At 36.2% G+C, this 23,830-nt stretch overlaps 1 protein-coding gene across 5 annotated transcripts in view; it reads left to right on the forward strand.

Annotated features, from left to right (window-relative positions):
- Positions 1-19,410, forward strand: part of Lrif1 (ligand dependent nuclear receptor interacting factor 1) — a 46,142-nt gene extending 26,732 nt beyond the window's left edge. Inside the window, exons 1-4 of one of the 5 annotated variants that reach the window (XM_021159036.2) lie at positions 3,230-3,832; positions 14,505-15,972; positions 17,189-17,470; positions 18,237-19,410. In XM_021159036.2, the coding sequence (XP_021014695.1) occupies positions 3,771-3,832; positions 14,505-15,972; positions 17,189-17,470; positions 18,237-18,680 (2,256 nt within the window). In that variant the 5' untranslated portion in view covers positions 3,230-3,770 and the 3' untranslated portion in view covers positions 18,681-19,410. Of the gene's footprint in view, positions 1-3,229; positions 3,833-14,504; positions 15,973-17,188; positions 17,471-18,236 lie in introns of those variants that run through there. The other 4 variants (XM_029475366.1, XM_021159039.2, XM_021159038.2 and 1 more) reach the window with 4 other exon arrangements.
- Positions 19,411-23,830: the final 4,420 nt, after the last annotated feature.

Here is a 23,830-nt window from a genome sequence, read left to right on the forward strand (position 1 = left end):
GTCAAGGATAAAAGAACCTCTGATGGAATCACCATGCCGGACCTAAAGCTTTACTACAGAGCAATTGTGATAAAAACTGCATGGTACTGGTATAACGACAGAAAAGTAGACCAATGGAATAGAATTGAAGACCCAGAAATGAACCCACACACCTATGGTCACTTGATCTTCGACAAGGGAGGTAAAACGATCCAGTGGAAAAAACACAGCATTTTCAACAAATGGTGCTGGCACAACTGGTGGTTATCATGTAGAAGTCTGCTGTTCTTTTAGATAGGAACAATTCTGGATCAGGAATTTGACTGTGGGTTAGTTAGTAACTCTGTCCCTCCACTTGAAGCCGAGTCTTATCTACTTGAGGTGGAGTCTTTGAGTTACCTTTCTCCATTGTTAGGCATTTTGTTTGAGGTCACACCCAATGAGTCCTGAGAGTGTTTCACCTCCTATGTCTCTTGTACTGATACTCTCTAGAGGGTTCCCCACCTCCCACTCCCTGATGCTGCTTATTTTTATTTATTCTCTAGGCCCTCTGGGCTTCTCCCCTGTCCACTTCTCCCTCAATATCTGATCCTGTTCTCCTTTCCCTCCTCCAGTCTCCCACCCATATCCTTCCCCCTTCAAAGTGGGGTTGAAGCCTCCTCATTTGGGCATTTCTGCTTGTTATCCTTCTGTAAGTTGTATTCTAGGTATTCTGTACCTTTTGGCTACAATCTACTTATCAGTGAGTGAGTACATACTATGCATGTCCTTTTGGTCTGAGTTACCTCACTCATGATGATATTTTCTAGTTATATCCATTTTCCTGAAAGAATCATGATGTCTTCATTTTTAATAGCTGAATACCATTCCATTGTGTAAATGAACCACATTTTCTGTATCTATTCTTTGGTTGAGGGACATCTGGGTTATTTCCTGCTTCTGGCTATTTTTGAACATATTTCATTTAAAGATGATTTTTTTAAAACACTCAATAGATCTCACCAATGTACATTAAAACCCAGCTACATGTAATGATAATAATTACTGAATATATATTTGTGAATTAAGAGTGAGAGACATAGAATCTTCAGACAAACAACCTAAATTTAAAACTTAGCTCTACCAATCACCAACTGTTTTCCAGAGAGTTATTTGCTCTTTCAAAGGCTAGTTTCTTAATTTCTTAATTTTTTGTATAATGATTTTACTGGGGGTTTTTGCCATAAATGAGTGTCTATTTATTAAGCACTTATCAGTGCCTAGAATATGCTATTATGTATACATTTTGTAGAGTAATAATAGGTAAGAGGTAGTAATTAAAATCATGGGAAGGAATATTATCAGATGGGGACCAATAATTTTGGAAAGTAAGAGAAACAAGGAATGAGAACTCATTTATTTAATAAACAGAAATGGACCCTTATAACACACCAAGTAGATCAAAAATTAGAAAGAAAAGTATATTGCCGTTTCTTCAAGAGTAAGAGAATAATGATGTTGCTGACTAAAGATTTTAAGTGTGAGATAAACTGCATTAATTGTAATAAAGAGCTACATGAATTGTTTAATAAGTATGTAGGATGTTGTGATCCAACTCCCAGGATTTTTTTCTGATGTGGCTATGGTCTTATTATTATAGCACTTGGACTCTTGCCAATAGACATGCCTCAAATATCAGCCTCTTTCCATAATTGCCTTGACTACAGAATTCTTTCTTAAACGTGGGGATGAAACTCCATTTTTCTTTTGGTCACAGTAAGGGTGCAGTGACTGATTATTATAAGCATAAACCCTCATGTTTTCTTCCTCTACGGGAAAAACTTTGAGGGCTATTTCAGATTTGAAATGAGGCAGAGAAGATTTTTGTTGAAATGTATCTCAGGCTAATTTCTCTATCTGCCAAATTTTTCTTTCAAAGAAACTGATAATCTAATAAACTTCCTGTCCTCCCAACATCTGGATAGCCCAACCTGTGACAATTAGTCTTGAAGCTTTAGCCCAGATAAATAAGAAAAACCCGACTGGAAAATATAATAAATAAATGGCAATTGATAAGATAGCAAACAAGGTAGGCAGCCTCCCAACTGCCGTACTCACACCGCCCCCCCGCAACACACACACACACACACTTAGACACACACATACTCTTAGAGAGGGTCTCATTGTATAACCCTGGCTAACCTGGAACTCACTTTGGTAACTAGGCTGACCTTAAATTCAGAGACCCACCTGCCTCTTCCTGAGTTCTGGAATAAAAGGTGTGCACCACAATGTGTAGCAAAAAGGCATTTGATTTTTTTGTTTGTTTGTTTGTTTTTGTTGTTGTCATTGTTGTTTTTTCCTAGTAACTTTGATTTAATAGGCAAAAGATGCCATAAAGCTTGAAAGCATTAAGGGCTGCCTATCTTTCCTGATGTCTTTAGTATGAGAACAGGGTACTTTACTGACAAATAAATGTGTTATACAGAAATAGGAAAATGTTACTTTCTCTTGACATATCAAAACCTGAAGTTCTTAAAAATCTTTAACGTTTAGCAGTTAGGGGTATGAGTAAACCTTTCTTCTTCCCTTCTTGTAAGACAAGATTTCATGTAGTTCTTGATGGCCTTCTACTTATGTAGCCAAGGGTGACCTTAAAACCCCTATCCTCCTGCTTGTACTTTACAAGTGCTAGAATTGCATATGTGTGTCACCAAGCCTGGTAATTCCATTTTTAAATAACCATGCAAACCTTCAAATTGTCTAACCTTTTCAGTGTCCTGAATTTGAACACTGCAGCATACAAGATTGCCTATGTCAAATAAAATTTTATCTTTGAAAACACTTTCATAATATTCCACACCTAATTAAATTATAATTCCTCCTACCCATTAAACAGTATGATCCCAATTCTCAAATAGTCATTAACTGCAGGACTCTAGAGAATTCTGAGAGCTGGTTTCTGGAAATTAAGAGTTTCAAAAAGTTTATACAGGAGATTTAATACACAGACACTCAAAGAATTGAATACATAACAATACGATACAGTTTTAACTGAGGTGTTAGTGTGGGAATGGAGAAAATGGTTAATCCAATTAATGTAGAGGCAAAACTTCAAGAAACAGAAAAAATAATCACTTCTAGCCATGAGAAGGGATATAAAGGTTTTCAACAATTTATGGCAACTACCAAATGCCTGCCCGTGTCTACTGAATAAAACTGCTAAGGAGGACATTATTACATTGGCTTGCAAAAGAGCATGTACAAGTGCAAATTTAAGCCTGACACCGGAAGTATTTCATTTCATGTAGGCAATGAACGCACTTTCTCTTTTGGTTCCTCCTTTGATCCGGAAGAAGAGTCATCAACCTTCGCTGTCGATTGGACTACGTCATAAGGGCGGGGCCATGGCGATCCGTTCGCCTTGGTAGCCGTATGTGACGTAGCTGTATGCTTAGGATCGCTGGCTCTAGGGGCTCGGTTTTAGTGTGCACACACTCTGTTTCAGCCCTGTTGTGGGTGGTACTATTGATGCCACGCCCTCCACGTCCTCTCTGACTGGCTGTGATGCATCACGTAGCCAGAGGAGACTCGCCGGAAAACGGTAAGCTTGCCTGAGGAATGCGTCTTCCTGCTTCTACAGCCACTTCCCACGGAAGCTGGGGGAACCGCCCTCTCAACTATCTCCCGTCACACCCTTCTGTTCGCTCGCCTCAGACGCTGCCCCTCCACACCCACGCTCTGGTTCGCGCCTACTTGGGGACGCTGTCCCCCCCAGTATTCACTGCCCTATCCCCTCCCACCCATCTAAAATGTCTAATAGTCTCCAGAGCGTCATTCTGAAAACCGCAGAGGAAAAGTCGGGCTCGCGCTGGTAAGTACCAGTTCCCAGTCCTTCACGCGCCCGCCCACACCCTGTGACTTAGGTTGTCATGGCCGCGTCAGCTGACGTTCAGCCGTGCGCACCGGGAGCTAGCTGCGGGGCTGTGGGAGCACAGCGCCATCACAGCACACCTCCTTACACCGCACCCACCCCACGCCACGCGCTCCAGAGCCCCTGGCTCCCAGTCCTCTCCGAAATGTAAAGCAGCCCGCGATTACAACGCAGCTACCGTCTCCTGGCCCCCAGCGCGCCCTACGCCATCCGCTCGAATTTCATAGGCGGAACAAGTAGATACCCACGGAAGAAAAACCAACTTGGCGATGCTCCAAGAATCTCAAACACTTACCAAAACACCCATCGTGGATTAGCAACTGCAGCCCCGCGGCGCTGTAACTTCAAGTGAAAATAGTCCCATTTTAATGTACTTAGAAAATGTGTTCTAGAACAAGGGACTTTAGTATTTGAAAATTTCAACTAATACGGAGAAAAGTAAAAACTTGAAATGTGAAATGTGTTTTTCCAGATAACGCATTTGAAACAGGTCTAAAAGGAGTGCATCTCATTGGTTGTCTCTACAAAGGAACAGTTCGAACACTGTATGGCTCTGGTTAGGTAGGAAACTCACTATTTATAGCCAGGACTGCCCACAATCCAGCCTGGGTTTACCTAGTATCAAGATTACCAAGGGTTCTGACAGTCTTCTTTGGTTTGGAATTGTATCACCAGTAACATTTTTCTTTTAATTTTGTGTTACTCTAGATGAAATAAAAGCAGGAACAACAAAATATTCCTTAAGGAATAATTCTTGCTTTCCAGAGTTAATGAGTGTGTTTGTTGAGAAGCAAAGATTAGTAAATCTGTAGAAGGTAAATGAACAACATAAAATCTAAGAGCAAAACTCATGAAAGGGGATTGTGGTTGAAAAAGAAAATCTACCTGGTGTTTATTGCAGCTTTGTTTGTTACCATTTATGAGAAAAATGTTTCACTTTCTAATAAAAATAATGGTACCAGGGAATATTTTGATAACAATAGAAAAGAAATAATTTAAGAAAGAAAGGATTATTTAAATATTATCTCCAAGTTTAAGAACATGAATTTGTGTCCTGTTTCTAGGTTTCTTTTAGTTACAAGTATATACAAACCCAAATTGCAATGAAAAACCAATAGTGATTAAAAAAACCCACACACACATTTTCCTTTAAAACACTGCTCTAACAAAAACAAGTGACCATCCTGTGTCAGCCTTGCCAGTAGCTTAATCTATAGGAAGCTGTTACTATGCAAGTACCACCCCCCCCCCAAAAAAAAGTCATTAACAGTAACTAGTTAGCTGTTGATATAGAAAGAACTGTTATATATCAATAGAGACAGCTCTTTGGTAGTCTGTATTTTGTGGAAATTTAAAGATAATTGTATCCTATAAGGAGAAGCAAAAGTAGAAGAAATGCTTTTTAGTAAATAATTTTATATGTTTTACCTGTATATGATATATTATAGATGATAAAACTTATGTGTTAAAGATCATATTCTTTTCCAATCCTACAAGATTAAGTGATGCATTAAAGTTTTTTATTATGCCCTTGGGCTCTCTTTTAAACACTTTCTAACAATTTTGGCAAATTTTTAAGTCAGAAAAATATTTTAAATTCAATTATGTTTTGGTTACTTTCATAAGTACTTTCAACTTCTTTAATTCATTAGTTTATTGTGCCTTGTTATATTTTCATGCTTTTATTTCTTAAATTTTCTGATATTATCATAAACATATTCAGAGCAGTATTGTCATAGAGAATATTTTTTACTTAATGTATCTAATTTAATCAAGCATAAAAATAGGAAACTCAGTTGTTTTTTTGGTTTTTTGGTTTTTTGGGGTATTGGGGGGGTGGTGGTGGTGAGACAAGGTTTCTCTGTATAGCCCTGGCTGTCCTGGAACTTACTTTGTAGACCAGGCTGGCCTCAAAGTCAGAAATCTGCCTGCCTCTGCCTCCCGAGTGCTGGGATTAAAGTTGTGCACCACCACGGCCAGCGGAAACTCAATTTTCTAAGAGCAGTGCAAAAATCTGTATATTTGCAGTGTAGTAGTCATTTAATTTATTAAGATTTGCATTGAATTCTTATTTACTCAGTTGTGTACCACAGGTAGCATAATAGCTCTAAAGTTTGCTTTGGTGTGGTAACTATTTCATCTATTGGAGATTGAGTGTGCAGAAAATTTTTGGAATAGAATTGATGAGATTAGGTGTATAGTTTGAGTAACTAGTGACAGTGCTGATTTAGAATGAAGATTGTATTTCAGATGACTTCAGAAATCCTAGGGCTTGGATAAGATGGTAGAGAATAGGGATTAGATTTAAAGAAATGGAATTAAAATTACACATACCTTATTAGGAAATTACTAAGATTTATTGAGAAGCTGTTATACCAGTTTTCTTGTCAATATTTGTGAATTAAATGAGACAAAGACAAATAAATGTTCAGTTAAAATTACTGCTCTCAGCATGTGGCTTCATTGACTTGGGAAGGAAATGTTTCATTGCTGGTTGATGTCTATGGTTGTGAAGTTTTATCTTTACAACTTCAGAGTGAACTTGGAGAGACATTAACACCATATAAGCTAACTGGACTTATGCAATTGAATTGTTGAACCTTGCTTTGTAAATAAAGTATGAATAAGACTCCTTAAGGAAAGCATGTAATTCTGTATAAGTTATTGAAAATATTTTAAACCCTTGTATTATTTTTTCAGCTAAAATGTTGATGACAGTGGAGGTCTATATTGCTTGGCTTTTAGGATTAGAATTAATGGTGATATTATTCCATTAATAATGTATAGTATTTAATATTATATGAATTGTAACATATAACTTCTTACGTATTTTTATAAATAGCAAGAAGGGAAAGTTTGGTCTCCTAACAGATGAAAATACGTTATTTTCAAAACCATAAAATTTCATTAGCCTCCAACATGTTAATTATTTCATTTCTAATCCATGGGTGATAAATATCCATATAGAGTAGTAAAAAACAAAACCAGACACCGCAGAAATTAGTTTTGTTAGCATGTTTATCGGGACTTTTAATTTTGAGCTAGGCTATGACTGCATTGATCAGGCTGTCTTAAACCGAGACTTAGTGATCCTCCTGCTCCTACTTGAGTTTCTAAGTACCTGGAACTATAAATATATGCGACTGTGGTTATGTAGGTTTTCCAAACTTAGTTAGCCAGTATGTCTAAGAGTCAGAATTAGAAGCCTGTAATCTTTATATTTCTCCTTTCTCTTTTTTTTTTTTAATTTTTTTTCTTACGTATTTTCCTCAATTACATTTCCAGTGCTATCCCAAAAGGCCCCCATATCCTCCCCCCTACTTCCCTACCCACCCATTCCCATTTTTTTGGCCCTGGCCTTCCCTTGTACTGGGGCATATAAAGTTTGCATGTTCAATGGGCCTCTCTTTCTAGTGATGGCCGACTAGGCCATCTTTTGATACATATGCAGCTATAGTCAAGAGCTCCGGGGTACTGGTTAGTTCATAATGTTGTTGCACCTACAGGGTTGCAGATCTCTTTAGCTCCTTGGATTCTTTCTCTAGCTCCTCCATCTGCTTGTGGACGTTGTACATCGTGGTGCGGAGCCTAGTGCGCACCACGATGTACAACGTCCACAAGCAGATCCTCACCAGCATCTGCTGTCACCTGAATTTTTGATCTTACCCATTCTGACTGGTATGAGATGGAATCTCAGGGTTGTTTTGATTTGCATTTCTCTAATGCTTAAGGATGTTGAACATTTTTTCAGGTGTTCTCAGCCATTCGATATTCTTCAGGTGAGAATTCTTTGTTTTGCTCTGAGCCCCATTTTTTAATGGGGTTATTTGATTTTCTGGAGTCCACCCTCTTGAGTTCTTTATATATATATTGGATATTAGTCCCCTATCTGATTTAGGATAGGTGAAGATCCTTTCCCAATCTGTTGGTGGTCTTTTTGTCTTATTGATGGTGTCTTTAGCCTTGCAGAAGCTTTGCAGTTTCATGAGGTCCCATTTGTCAATCCTCGATCTTACAGCACAAGCCATTGCTGTTCTATTCAGGAATTTTTCCCCTGTACCCATATCTTCGAGGCTTTTCCCCACTTTCTCCTCTATAAGTTTCAGTGTCTCTGGTTTTATGTAAAGTTCCTTGATCCCTCCTTTCTCTTTTTAAGTCTTAAAATTTTGTTTGTTTTTTTTTTCAGTGTCATTTCTCAGTTCAAATAGTCTAATGTATAATTAATGCGCTAAACATTCTAAGTGACTAAACTGCCTAATAATTCTAAGTAACCTATTGATGACATTAGACTACACAATGTGATCTCTAAGAAAGTGGAATATATTGAAGAAAGTGTAGTGATTTTTAGTTAAATTATTAAGTCAAAGATTCCTACTAAATCTGAAAAATGTATATATTGGTTGAAAGAGTATGTATGAATTTTATTCTGACTTACCACTTTTCTCTTTGGAAGTCCACATTTCCGTTTTAAGAACTCATTTAATTTTGTTGTAGTAAATCAAATCATATTTTAATAGCTTGTAGGAATTAATTCAGCTAACATGTTAATTTGCTGTATTAGACACAGAGGAGATATGAATAGAATAAGCTAGCCTTAAAGAATTTGTGGTCTGTGATAGATTATATGAATTTCTAATAATATGTAGACTTGAGAAAGCCACATTTGTTTTTCTGTCTTTGGTGAGTAAGTGGCAGTTGGAGAGAGAGAGGGAGAGAGAGATAATACTGCATATAGTTTATTTTTTGTCAAGCAACAGTAGGGACACCTTTTAACATAGCATATGAAATATTAAAAAGTCTCTTAATTTGTTCAGTTATATTTCAGAGCTCTGTACAGTTTGTAAGCATGTATTTGTGGTGCTATAAATGGATTTAAAAAGTAATATGAATAAGTCAAAGCTAATTGAATGATTAGTCTATGTGAGCTCAATATGTGAACAGAAATTAATGCTGTTACATGGTTGGAAAGTAGAGTATAGTACTTGTTTTAATAAAGATTAATTTTAACTTGTTGAATTTTAAATGCTGGTATTTAAATTAAAGTATTTGTCAAAAGACCACAAATATAAAATGAAGATTAAATGTGGGTTAGGAGTAAAAGTATATACTAAAATGGTCTTTATTGCAAAGGAAATAATTGAGAGAAATAGTTAAAGCCTTAAAAATTAGTTCAGTCTCTTCTTAAGGGGAAAATCTTGAAGGAGTAAAACAGGGTTAAACTGAACTGGGCAAGAAGTATATTTGGAAAAATAATCAAAGATGAATATGTAAAGTGCAGAAAAGTTAATACAGAGATATTAAAGTCAAGAAAAACAAACACATTGGGCTCAATAGAAAGCATGAAAGGAGAACTTCATAAGGAAGGTGTAGTAACTATCACCCCATGTAAAGAACAGGTGAAAGAATGACAGGCTTAAGTTTGAAGGCATACTTGATAAACTTTGAGAGCGACATTTTAGTAGAGTCACAGAAAATAAACCACAAAAGATAACTTCAAGACAACTTTATAGAATACTACTTCTTTGTTGTAGTTTATTAACACTATATAACAAGTTCCTCTCATTGGTCTTATATCTGCCTTATAATCTTTTTATAATCCTATATGACTCCAACCTTTAAAAACGAAATCTTATTTTCTTCAAAATCACAATAGAAAAAAAAATAAAAAGAAAGAGGAAGAAAGGAAGAAAAAATAAAGTACTGATTTATATATGCTCTGGTTTATTTCAGTTTAAGAAAAAAAAAAATCCCCTCTGACTCCACTTCCCCTCTGGCTACTTTGTACGATTTTCTCCTCCTGACAGTTAAAGTTGTTAGCTATATATACTTACTGTCTTTTTGTCTATAATGTAGAAATATAAATTTTATATGTTTAGAATTTCCATACAAGTGTATATTTTACACTGTGAAAATATCCCTCATAACCTCTACTTTTCTTTTTCTTGTACTCCTATTTTTCTTTTTTATTATCATTCTTTTTTATTTTTATTTTTTAGATATTTTCTTCATTTACATTTCAAATACTATCCCCTTTCCTAGTTTCCTCTCCAAAACCCCCTATTCGCTCCCTCCTCCCCCTGCTCCCCAACCCATCCACTCCCATTCCCTGGCCCTGGCATTCCCCTATAAGGGGACATAGAATCTTCACAAGATCAAGGGTTTCTCCTCCCATAGATGACCAACTATGCCATCCTCTGTTACATATGCAGCTAGAAACACTAGTCCACCATGTGTTTTTCTTTGATTGTTGGTTTAGTCCCAGGGAGCTCTGGAGGTACTGGTTAGTTCATATTGTTTCTCCTCCTACAAGGCTACAGACCCCTTCATCTCCTTGGGTACTTTCTCTAGCTCCTTCATTGGGGACCCTGTGCTCCATCCAATAGATGACTGTGAGCATCCGCTTCTGTATTTGCCAGACACTGGCATAGCCTCACAGTCGACAGCTATATCAGGGTCCTGCCATCAAAATCTTGTTGGCATCTGCAATAATGTCTGGGTTTTGTGGTTGTTTATGGGATGGGTCCCCAGGTGGGGCATCTCTGGATGGTCCTTCCTTCAGTCTCAGCTCCAACCATTGTCTTTGTAAATCCTTCCATGGGTATTTTGTTCCCCATTCTAAGAAGGATGGAAATAACCACACTTTGGTCTTCCTTCTTCTTGAGTTTTATGTGTTTTGCAAATTGTATTTTGGGTATTCTGAGATTCTGAGCTAATATCCACTTATCAGTGGGTGCATATCATGCATGTTCTTTTGTGATTGTGTTACATCATTTAGGATGATATCCTCAGGTCCATCCATTTATCTTAAGAATTTCATGAATTCATTGTTTTTAATAGCTAAGTAGTACTCCATTGTGTAAATGTACCACATTTTCTGTATTCATTCCTCTGTTGAGGGACATCTGGGTTCTTTCCAGCTTCTGGCTATATTATAAATAAGGCTGCTATGAACATAGTGGAGCATGTATCCTTATTACAAGTTGGAACATCTTCTGGGTATATGGACCTTCAGGTAGTACTGTGTCCAATTTTCTGAGGAACAGCCAACTTATATCTAGAGTGGTTGTACCACCTTGCAATCCCACCAGAAATGGAGGACTGTTGCTCTTTCTCCACATCCTCTCCAGCATCTGCTGTCACCTGAATTTTTGATCTGGTGTGAGGTGGAATCTTAGGGTTGTTTTGATTAGCATTTCCCTGATGGTTAAGGATGTTAAACATTTTTTCAGGTGCTTCTCAGCCATTCGGTATTCCTCAGTTGAGGATTCTTTGTTTAGCTCTGTACCCCATTTTTAATAGGGTTATTTGGTTTTCTGGAGTCCAACTTATTGAGTTCTTTATATATATTGTATATTAGTCCCCTAGCACATTTAGGATTGGTAAAGATATTTTCCTAATCTGTTGGTTACATTTTTCTTTTATTGACAGTGTCCTTTGCCTTACAGGAGCTTTGGAATTTTATGAGGTCCCATTTGTTGATTTTTTTTGTCTTACAGCACAAGCCATTGCCGTTCTGTTCAGGAATTTTCCCCCTGTGCCCATATCTTCCAGGCTCTTCCCCACTTTCTCTTCTGTATGTTTCAGTGTCTCTGGTTTTATGTGGAGTTCCTTGATCCAGTTAGACTTGAGCTTTGTCCAATGAGATAAGAATGAATTAATTGGCACTCTTCTACATGATAACTGCCAGTTGTGCCAGCACCATTTGTTGAAAATGCTGTCTTTTTTCCACTGAATGGTTTTGGCTTCTTTATCAAAGATCAAGTGACTTTAGGTGTGTCTGGATCTTCAATTCTATTCCATTGATCTCCCTGTCTTTTGCTGTACCATACTCACTGTCTTTATGTCTACAAGTCAATGATTTTCTCCCCTAAATTAGTCTTACTAAAACTATTAAGGACTCATGTCATTGTTTCTACTGTAGATGTTTAGCCTTAATCCTATTTGACTCCAAGAAACTTTTAATATAATTTTGTTCAAACTCTTTCTTTGTTTGGCTTCCATTGCATCAAAAATAATTATTCTCTTTCAGTTGCTTAAAGAATGGTTGGAAATCACTGATATGGCTTAGGCATATTAAGACTAATATACCCATTGAACTGAAAGGCAAAGAATACACATATACACCTACCTAAAGGGGAAGAAAAAATCAATTATAAAGCTACTGTAGGCTAAAACAGAGATAATGTTTCCTTGAACCAGAAAGTTTAAAAAGCAGTGTGGAAAGAGTTTTAACAGATAAGAGAAAGTTAGGTAATGTCAGCAGGATATTTTGAATAGGTTAAATAGCAAGGTGAGAAGGCAGAATTTATATACTTTGATACCGGCACCTAAGATAAAATTCCAAGGAATTTTGAGAGTATGGAAGACATTCTGGCCATGTGGAATTTCAGAAGCTCACAAGATTTGAATAAAATGGCAAAGGAGAGGTCACATATACATCTTGTATCCCAAAAATGATAGAGCAATATTTTTATTGATGAAATAGAATCAATTAGTACTTAAGAGACAATGTGGTGACAAGTATAGAATAAAAAAGATTTCTATAATTTTAGCTAGGAAAAGTTGTCAAAATGGTTAAAAGTTTTAGAATGAGTATATTTAAGGGAAAGGTGCAGTTATAAACCATCTCTTCAAATATGTCATTCATTTTACTTCATGATAATTACCTCTTTCTGTTTATCTAGTTTTAGTGAAGGATTTAGTAAGTATGTTGTTTATAGATTATAATAGCAAAAACTTAGACTGTGAGAACCATCCTTTCTCTTGTAAATATTCAACTCTGTTGCTGCAGGCAGCAGCCACTGTGTAATAATAAAACTTTAGTTTTGGATACTGTAATTTAGTCTCATGATTTTTTATAGTACAGAATTACTGTTTGAAGTATTTTTCATCTATTTAAAATGTGAAAATTATACATAGGTATGGCTTAGGTTTAGGATACAGGCTGTAAATCATTGACCCTTTTCCCTAACAGAGCTTAGTATTTGAACCATAAAACTCAGTACTTGTTGGTTAGTTGGTTGGTTGGTTGGTTTCAAGACTTGGTATCGTATTGTTGCTCAAGTTCAACTCCAGTTGCTCCCACCCCTAAGTTCTAAGATTACATGCATGAGCCACCATGCTTGACCCACACTGAATACATTTTTATTTACTTCTGAATAAATTGATGTTGAGCTTACAGTGTACTTTGTGCAGTGGTAATGCAGGTGGGTCTTCAAACTCCAAAAGCAAGAATTAAGGCTCCCCTCCAACATATTTCTCTTTAACTTTGCTAAAAACTAGTATGCATTTTTATACATAGAGGACTATTTCAAAACTTTCTGAAGATAGTATGTTATTTGGGTTATAATGAGGATACATAGAATGTTGGGTATGGAATTTTTTCATTTATACTTGATTTTAAAATCACATCGGTAAAACAGAACTCTACACTTTTAAAAATTAATGTTTGTCTTTTTAAGTGTTTCTTCATTTGTTCTTAGTCATCTAAGGATATATTGATTCAATGGAATATGTACTCCCCAGTTATATTTTTAGGCAATAGCATGAAAGAGTCTGTAGACACCTAAACATAGATATATAATAATTATTTGGCATGAAGGAAATTAAATGACATTTTATTATGAAGGACAAAATAGTTAAATTGGCTACAGAATGTATCACTTAGGAAGTATCATTTATGTTGAGACTGGAGCTCCAAGTAGAGTTGTATAGGAAAGAAGCACTCAGCTAGAGTGATGTGACTGTCCTGCATTCCTTGAGAGCACTATACTTTTGAGGATCTGATTTTAAGTATAAACAATTTGGTAAGTCTATACAAAGTAATATACAAAAAATGTATTATACGGAGACTTATCTATCTTGGTTTTTTGTAAAACTGAAAATTTGTATTTAAAACATGGCTCATAATGACATTGCAGTGGAATAGTTTTAAACTTTTCTCTCTCTCCAGTATGCTCCACCTCTCAAATAAAATTTCCATGGTATTAAGTTTGAATTGCTTGATAGTAAATTATTAGAAACAATTGCTATACTCAATGTGGAACTTGAAACCTAATGTACACAGAAATAATAAAAAGGAAATTTTGATACATGAGCATGCCCATTAAGTCTACAATATAAAAACATGGGAAATTAAAGTATCACCATATGAGAGATCTCAAACAGGAGAAAAAAGTTGGCAGTAGAATTTGTGAAGAAAGAAGATAGAATAAATTGGAGGTGGGGAGAGTGATAAAAGTAGCATAATTAGTGTTGGAATTAAAGTCCTCATTAAAAGTAAAGGAAGAGAATAGAAAGAATTAAAGAAAAAGAATGATTATAGTGTAATGAGTCTTTTCTAATAGCATTACTATTTGAATAAAAAATTAGAAACCTTCTCATTTTGGAATAAATGTTAAGATTTCATAACTTGCTTGTAAGATCTGAATTAAAGTTGATATAATTTTATCTTCTCTTCAAAGTCTATTCCATGATGTGTTACATTGCAAATTCAACATTACATACTGTTATTAAATTTTACTATCTAAAATAATCGAAAATACTTGTTTTAAAATAAAATGTATAGAACTTGTAGTATGTTGTGTTTATTTACTTAAAATGTTCTTTTAAGTATTTCAGGGTGCATGTATCAAGTAGTTCCTACGATTGGCACCGATGGAAAAAAACTTCTGCAATTACTTCCAATTCCTAAATCTTCTGGAAGTCTTATCCCAGTAGTTCAGTCTCCAGTCATGTCTCATGGTTTGAAAGCGAATACTGAAAAACCAGTTCAAGTTACTTTTCAAACTCAGATTTCCAGCTCTTCCACAAGTGCATCCATTCAATTGCCTGTTTTTCAGCCAGCCAATACTACAAAATGTGTTTTTACAGGAGCAATAGATACAACAGGAAAAGATAGAGTTACTTCTGTGAGGACTGGAAATTTTACACCACCAGTTTCTAACATTCAGAATCATGGTGTGAAAAGTCATAAACTCACCAGGCAAACATTTACTATTCCTCCCTCAACACAAAATGATTCATCTTATTTTATAGTCAATACCCCAAGTCTCCTACCAAATGTGAATTCTTCAATTTTGCCTTCTGGGAATCATTTAAAGATTCCAGTCCATGCTGAAGTGAAATCTGTACTTGCATCATCCTTGCCTCCTTTGGTTCAGCAAAAGATACTTGGAACTGCAACCACAAGTACCTCAGGAACAGTTGAGGCCTCCCAAATACCAACAGTTGTTTATGTACATCCTGTAAATTCAGTGAAATTTGTTGTTACCAAGAAAACTCAGACTATTTACCCCAAACCAGTGACATTCAATACTTTGCAAATTCCACCAAATGTTGCTACAGAAACACAATTAAAAGGTGATCAGCATCCTCAAGCTGCTCCAGTGAACTCGATTTTTCAGGAGTACCTACGGCCTGGAATTCCTGTTAAGTCTTCAAATAATGTGACTACAAAGATTTTAAACACTTTTGTAGGTAGGAAAAATCTGGGAGATAATACAGTAGATACACCTCTGTTGAGTACCAACAGTTCTAGCAGGACACAGTCCGTAAGTGAACCTATTAAAGATAATGCTTTGATAATGTTTAATGGGAAAGTCTGGTTGAATGAAAAGGGAACATACGTTCTGCCATCAAAAATTAACCAGCAGAATTCTGTTTCTTCTGATATTCCACTAAAAAATTCATCACAGCTAGTAAGTTCAAGTATAGTCACAGAAATATCCAGAAAGGTTTTAAATAGTGTTTTGGTTAAAAGTAAATCTTTTCAGTTGAAGACAAAATCACTTTCAAATTCCCAGCTTGCTTCCATGGCCAATCTAAGAGCAGAGAAGAATGAAAAAGTGGAGAGACCATCTTTTTCTGTCACAAATCCACATACTATGAACCAGTCCACTCACTGCCTTAAACAGAGTAAGACTGTATTTATAAACCCAGTTTTTCCAGATGGATTTAGGACAGGACAGAATGCCCCCAGAAAAGGAAATCTCGTCCAGAACATAGAGAAAATATGTTCCTCTGTTGATGCAGCAACTGTTACTTCTCAACAGTGTGTTTTCAGAGACCAAGAATCACAGGTAATTTTCCCATGTCAGGATGCTCTTTATATATATATATATATATTTATATATGTGTGTGGAAACTATTTCTTAATTCTCAAAATTATCTGATACCTGTCTCCTACACACCCTATCACACATGCTTGCATAAAATTTTTATCTGAATAAATATTTGAGTACAAGTAGTAGAGCCTAAGCAATATCTTTCTCTTTCATTATTTAGCTTGCCAAATCCATAAGACAAAGTCAATTACAGAACAAAGTTCAGAAGATTTGGAGAGTGATAGGTCTTCAAAGATGAGTAAAATTATGTGACTATGGGTACATGTGTATACTGTATATAGTTTTATATATATAAGAGACAGGGTTTAAAATATTTTCTTGCTTTGTTTTTGGTGATGGTCAAAAGAAAAAATTCATTTTTTTAAAGTGCCATGAAAGGGGTGAAGTAGAAGTCATCAGAACCTGTAAGTTAAATAAGATTTTATCCATATCGTTGACTATTGGTGCCTTAAACTTAAGACATAGCAGGAGTTTTGTTTTTTTAAGACATGTGTGTTTCTTTCAGCCTTTTTTTCTGTTGACTCTAATTGAATAACATCTATCAGCTACCATTCTCTTCTTAAAATACGTGTGTAGCCACTGTCCTTGCTTACTTGATGACTTAATGTTAGTGGCAGTCCCCTTCAGTACAGAAATCATTGAATTTTAAATACAAGGAGATAAATTGTAATACAAGCAAGATGGGTTGAAGACAGCAGAGTTTTCCAGAAAACTCCAGACTTTCTGTACAGATTTTACTGTAATTTTGGTTTGGTTTGGTTTGCTTTGGTTTGCTTTACTTTGTTTTTTAGTGTTTCAATATGTAGCTGACGCTGGCCTTGAATTTATCATCATCCTGCATCTGCCTACTGCGTGCAAGTGCCTTATTTACAGGGTACCATGCCTAGCCTAGATTATTTTAAAGTTGTTGTAATACCTAGCATCACCTCATTTACTTGAGAACAGACCTGTGTTACTATTCTGTACAATAACCTAAAGATTAATTTTGTGAATATTTTAAGTTTGTATTTAAATCCAGTTGTTTGAATGCATGGTAAATATAATTGTAATGCAATTGTTTTAAAACATGAACTGGTGTCTTGTGGAAGATTAGAAAATTGTTTATTTGCTAGTCCTATAAAGTAACAAGGAATTAGCAATATGTGGTCTTTTTTTTTTTTCTCATTTCCAGACCCAGTATGAGATGGCATCAATAGTAAAAAAGGAAATTCAAGAAAAAGGAAATAACAAGAAATATTCTCAAGGAAGCCATACTAATATTAAGGCATCATGTCTGAAGAATGATGCTGAATTTAAAAAGCTATTTGGTCTCACTAAAGATTTGAGAGTATGTCTTACTCGAATTCCTGACCATCTGGGCTCTGGAAAAAGTTTTAATTCCTTTAACAGTTTGGTGAAAAGTAGTTCTTACAAAGATGCAAACTTTGTGGTGAAGAAAGAAGAAAAAAACCAGGTAACAGTTTTTAAAGTATATGGCATTTTTTTAGGTGTGACAAACATATGACTATAATAATCTTTTATTTAGTTTTCAATGTACTTTAGGTTGAGTGATGGTTTTTGCCAAATTTGCAGATATCTCACATTAAACAATGACAAATCTTACACAGAGATAAAAATATATTCCTGGTTTATTTGAGTTCTAAGTATTTTTAGTCACCTTTCTTCCATTTGTAATGTAAGAAAATAGTCAAAAGCCTTACAAGTAGTTATCCTATTTTAAAGAATTTCTTAAAGGAGATAAGTGAGGGGAAAATATAAGCATGTATATTCATTAGAATATTAACACTTATATTTTAAGCAGCATAGTCATTAATATATATATCACTATAGTTATGCCTATGAGCATTATAATCTAGCATTCTGATCTTCAACCTTTTCAGATAAACTTTCTTAAGGAAAAGTTTCTTTATGTGCCTACTTTGCAAATGAAGTAAAAAACTTGGTACTTCTTAATTATGGCTTCATTTTACTGATGGGTCAGCATGGCTTCTAATACCCAATTTAAGCCAGAAAGTGTAAATAAACTAGCTTGTTCTCCAAGACTTATGATTGTGACTTTTCATTTTGCTACCACTTAGTAGCATTCAGTTTTTACCATAGTTGTCTGCACTGAAATTTGTGGAGTCAAATTTAATTGCTATTATTTGTCTGCCAACTTTGATTTGGGAGCATGTGGCACAGTAATAACATATTTTTTTTCCTTTTCAACATTGCAACAGAGTTTCTCTAAGAAAAGAAAAGTGGAAAGCATGAAGATGGGTAACACAAAAAAGATAAAAATTGAGAATGCTGATGACACAGTCATGAATATCATGAATGGAACTGATGTTGCTAGTTCCCAACTCCTTAGTAGTATTTTACCAACATCAGACATATCACAACATAACATTGTCACAAGCCATAGTACAACCAGGGAAGACAAGAGAACTGAAGCAGAACACTGTTCTCATGAGAAGCAGGAAAAAGGCACATTAAGTTCAAGCACATCTTTTGAACAAAGTACTTTTTTAAATAAAAACTTTATGGAAGATATTTTTCCAGTGACACCACCAGAACTAGAAGAAACCATCAGAGATGAAAAAATAAGAAGACTTAAGCAAATTTTAAGAGAAAAAGAAGCAGCTCTTGAAGAATTGCGTAAGAAGATGTACCAAAAACAATAAAATCTCTATGGGTTAAAGACTTATATTATTACAGTAGTTCTCTCCTACCTATCAGGGATCCCCATTGGATGCCTGAAACTGGAGATGATACCAAATCTTGTATAAAATCACTGTAAAGTCATGGCGTTAACAACTAAATGTCTACTTAGATATATCAAGCAAGTTATATAAATATACTGAATGAAGAGGATAATCTATATCCTTAACAAAAAACTGGAATTTTTGTCACACAACTCAGAAAGTAATTTAAAAGTTACAAATTCATTCTTTCTGGAGTTTCTCATCTATACTTAGACACCTGTGTATGATGAGGAACTAAAAACAAAAGTAACTGCAAGTTATAAGGGACTACTCTGTTAATTGTAAAGGCGCTATGAAAGTTTCTTTGTATGTGAAACAAGTTCCCAAAAGGGTTGAGTCATGACTTGTCAATAACCTACATGAAGTATTTTGACTTACTTGTTTTGGAAGAAAAGTTGGGTATTTTTCTGTGAAATGCAATTCTCCAAATTTGAGCATTTTGTATAGGGTTTCTGTTAAATGTTTTCAACTAAATTCCTCAGGTCTTACCCTAAGAATATTGTGTATAAATTCTACAACCCAAGGTATGAAGTCAGCTGTAAGCATAACTTTACCACTGAGTTTAATATGATCTATTTGATATTGTTATTTTTATTTCCTCAATAAAATCTATTATAATAAACGTATTCAGATATTTTTCAATGTGAAAGATGTATGGGCTTTTGTTTTTTTGTTTTGTTTTTTGTTTTGCATGTCTACAATATTGTATTCCTAAAGAAAGGTTTGAACTTTAGGCTATTTGGTGGTATACTTTATTTTTGGCTTACAAATTATGTCTTACAACGATAACATTTATGGAGAAATCACTCAGCAGTTAAGAGCACTTGAGATCTAGACTGTAATCACATCTAAGACTTTTCTCACTATAGTTTTTCTTTAGAAGCATCCATTTCCTCTGGTTAATTTTTCATTTGGGATAGTTTAAGACTATAGTGAACACCTGGAGCTGACTAGCAAGACTAGCAAGTTAAACTATTAAGAAATACCTAGTCGGGTGGTGGTGGTGCACGCCTTTAATCCCAGCACTTGGCAGAGGCAGGTGGATTTCTGTGTTCGAGGACAGCCTGGTCTACAGAGTGAGTTCGAGGACAGCCAGGGCTACACAGAGAAACCCTGTCTCGACACTAAAAAAAAAAAAAAAAAAAAAAAATCTAGAAATTCAATCCAGAAAATTGTAGGAACAAAAAGGAAAAAGTGTGCAGTCTCCACAGGTCAGCAGGGTGAGCAAGCTGACTGCACAAGCTACACAGCATCTGGGACAGACAGAAGCAACAAAGCTTCTGGAACAGACCCCGTTTTGAGCTCCAGACATCCAGGCACCTTCCCTGCCAGAGGAGAGGTGTCTGCCCGGGAGGGCTCTGCCAGAGCAGGTGAGGGGGCCATCTTGCGTCCCGGATTCCTCAGAGACTAGTCTGCACAGGTGAGAGTGCAGACTACAGAAGCAACACAGCTTCTGGGACAGACACCTTTTAGGGCTACAGACATCCTGGCACCTTCCCCACCAGAAGAGAGGTGTCTGCATGGGAGGGTTCTGACCACCAGAGCAGGTGAGAGAGCCATCTTGTGTCCCTGGTCCCTCAGAGACTAGTCTATGCAGGTGAGCATGCAGACTGCAGAGACAACACATCTGGGACAGGCCCTGTTTCAGGCCTTCATCTTCAGCCAAGAGGCAGGTCTGAACACCAGATATCTGTGCACCTTCCCTGCAAGAAGAGAGCTTGCCTGCAGAGAGTACTCTGAACACTGAGACTCAGGAGAGAACTTGACTCCCAGATCTGCTGACAGAGGCTAACACAATCACAGGATGAACAAGCTCTAAGCAGAGACAACTATAACAACTGACTCCAGAGATTACCAGATGGCGAAAGGCAAACATAAGAATCTTACTAACAGAAACAAAGATCACTCGCCATCATCAGAACCCAGCACTCCCACCTCAGACAGTCCTGGATACCCCAACACACCCGAAAAGCAAGACTCGGTTTTAAAATGATATCTCATGATGCTGGTAGAGGACATCAAGAAGGACTTTAATAACTCACTTAAAGAAATACAGGAGAACACTGCTAAAGAGGTAGAAGTCCATGAAGAATTACAGGAAAACACAACCAAACAGGTGATGGAATTGAACAAAACCATCCAAGACCTAAAAAGGGAAGTAGAAACAATAAAGAAAACCCAAAGAGATACAACACTGGAGATAGAAACCCTAGGAGAGAAATCAGGAACTATAGATGTGAGCATCAAAAACAGAATACAAGAGATGGAAGAGAGAATCTCAGGTACAGAAGATTCCATAGAGAACATGGGCACAACAATCAAAGAAAATGCAAAATGCAAAAAGATCCTAAGTCAAAACATCCAGTAAATCCAGGACACAATGAGAAGACAAAACCTATGGATAATAGGAGTAGATGAGAATGAAGATTTTCAACTTAAAGGGCCAGCAAATATCTTCAACAAAATTATGAAAGAAAACTTCCCAAACCTAAAGAAAGAGATGCCCATGAACATACAAAGTCCAAATAGACTGGACCAGAAAAGAAATTCTGCCTGACACATAATAATCAGAACAATAAATGCACTAAATAAAAATAGAATATTAAAAGCACTAAGGGAAAATGGTCAAGTAACATATAAAGGCAGGCCTATTAGAATTACACCAGATTTCTCAACAGAGACGATGAAAGCCTGAAGATCCTGGACAGATGTTATGCAGAAGACCCTAAGAGAACACAAATGCCAGCCGAGGCTACTATAACCAGCAAAACTCTCAATTACCATGGATGGAGAAACCGAAGTATTCCATGATAAAACCAAATTCACACATCTTTCCACGAATCCAGCCCTTCAAAGGATAATAAAGGGAAAACACCAACAGAAGGACGGAAACTACACCCTAGAAAAAGCCAGAAAGTAATCCTTCAACAAACCTAAAAGAAGACAGCCACAAGAACACAATCCCAACATTAAAAACAAAAAGAACAGGAAGCAACAATTACTTTTAATTTCTCTTAACGTCAATGGACTGAATTCCCCAATAAAAAGACATAGACTAATAGACGGGCTACAAAAACAGGACCCAACATTTTGCTGCTTACAGGAAACCCACCTCAGGGAAAAAGACAGACACTACCTCAGAGTGAAAGGCTGGAAAACAATTTTCCAAGCAAATGGTCCAAAGAAACAAACTAGAATAGCCATTCTAATATTGAATAAAATTGACTTCCAGCCCAAAGTTATCAAAAAAGACAAGGAGGGGCACTTCATATTCATCACAGGTAAAATCTATCAAGATGAACTCTTAATTCTGAATATCTATGCTCCAAACACAAGGGCAGCCACATTTATTAAAGAAACTTTAGTAACGCTCAGAGCACACATTGCAACTCACAAAATAATTGTGGGAGAATTCAACACCCCACTCTCACAAATGCACAGATCCTGGAAACAGAAAATAAACATAGACATACAGACACTAACAAGTTATGAAACAAATGGATTTAATAGATATCTACAAAACATTTTATCCTAAAACAAAAGGATATACCTTCTCAGCGCCACATGGTACCTCCTCCAAAATTGACCATATAATTGATCACAAAACAGGCCTCCACAGATACAAAAATATTGAAATTATCCCATGCATCCTATCTGATCACCACGGACTACGGCTGATCTTCAATTCCAAAAAATAGAAGCCAACATTCACGTGGAATCTGAACACTCTACTCAACGATGACTTGGTCAGGGAGGAAATAAAGGAAGAAATTAAAAACTTTTTAGAGTTTAATGAAAATGAAGTCACAACATACCCAAACTTATGGGACACAATGAAGGCAGTACTAAGAGGAAAACTCATAGCCCTGACTGCCACCAAAAAGAAAATAGGGAGATCATACACTAGCAACCTGACAGCACACCTAGAAGCTCTAGAACTGTAGGAATCAAATTCACCCAAGAGGAGTAGACAGCAGGAAATAATCAAACTCAGGGCTGAAATCAACCAAGTGGAAACAAAAAGAACTATTCAAGGAATCAACCAAACCAGGAGTTGGTTCTTTGAGAAGATCAACAAGAGAGATAAACCCTTAGCCAGACTAACTAGAGGGCACAAGGAGAGTATCCTAATTAACAAAATCAAAAATGAAAAGGGAGACATAACAACAGAATATGAGGAAATCCAAAACATCATCAGATCCTACTACCAAAGGCTATACTCACAAAACTAGAAAATCTGTATGAAATGGACAACTTCCTAGACAGATGCCAGGTACCAAAGTTAAATCAGGATCAGATTAATGATCTAAACAGTCCCATTTACACTAAAGAAATAGAAGCAGTCATCAATAGTCTACCAAATAAAAAAGCCCAGGACCAGATGGGTTTAGTGCAGAGTTCTATCAGACCTTCAAAGAAGACTTAATTCCAACTCTTCTCAAACTATTCCACAAAATAGAAATAGAAGGTACTCTACCCAGTTCATTCTATGAATCCACAGTTACTCTGATTCCTAAACCACACAAAGATTCAACACAGAGAACTTCACACCAATTTCCCTTATGAATATCGATGCAAAAATAGTCAATAAAATCCTCACAAACCAAATCCAAGAACACATCATACGATCATCCATTAGGACCAAGTAGACTTCATCCCAGGGATGCAGGGATGGTTTAATATATGGAAAACCATCAACGTAATTCACTATATAAACTAACTCAGACAAAAACCACATGATCATTTCCTTAGATGCTGAGAAAGAATTTGACAAAATCCAGAATCACTTCATGATAAAAGTCATGGATAGATCAGTAATTCAAGGTACATACCTAAACATAATAAAAACAATATACAGCAAACCTGTAGCCAACATCAAACTAAATGGAGAGAATCTCCAAGCAATCCCACTAAAGTCTGTGCAAGACTGCCCACTTTCTCCCCCCTATTCAATATAGTACTCGAAGTTCTGGGCAGAGCAATTCGACAACAAAAGGACATCAAAGGGATACAAATTGGAAAGGAAGAAGTCAAAATATCACTATTTTCAGATGATATGATAGTATATA

Source organism: Mus caroli, chromosome 3, assembly GCF_900094665.2.
Source record: "Mus caroli chromosome 3, CAROLI_EIJ_v1.1, whole genome shotgun sequence".
NCBI lineage: Eukaryota > Metazoa > Chordata > Mammalia > Rodentia > Muridae > Mus > Mus caroli.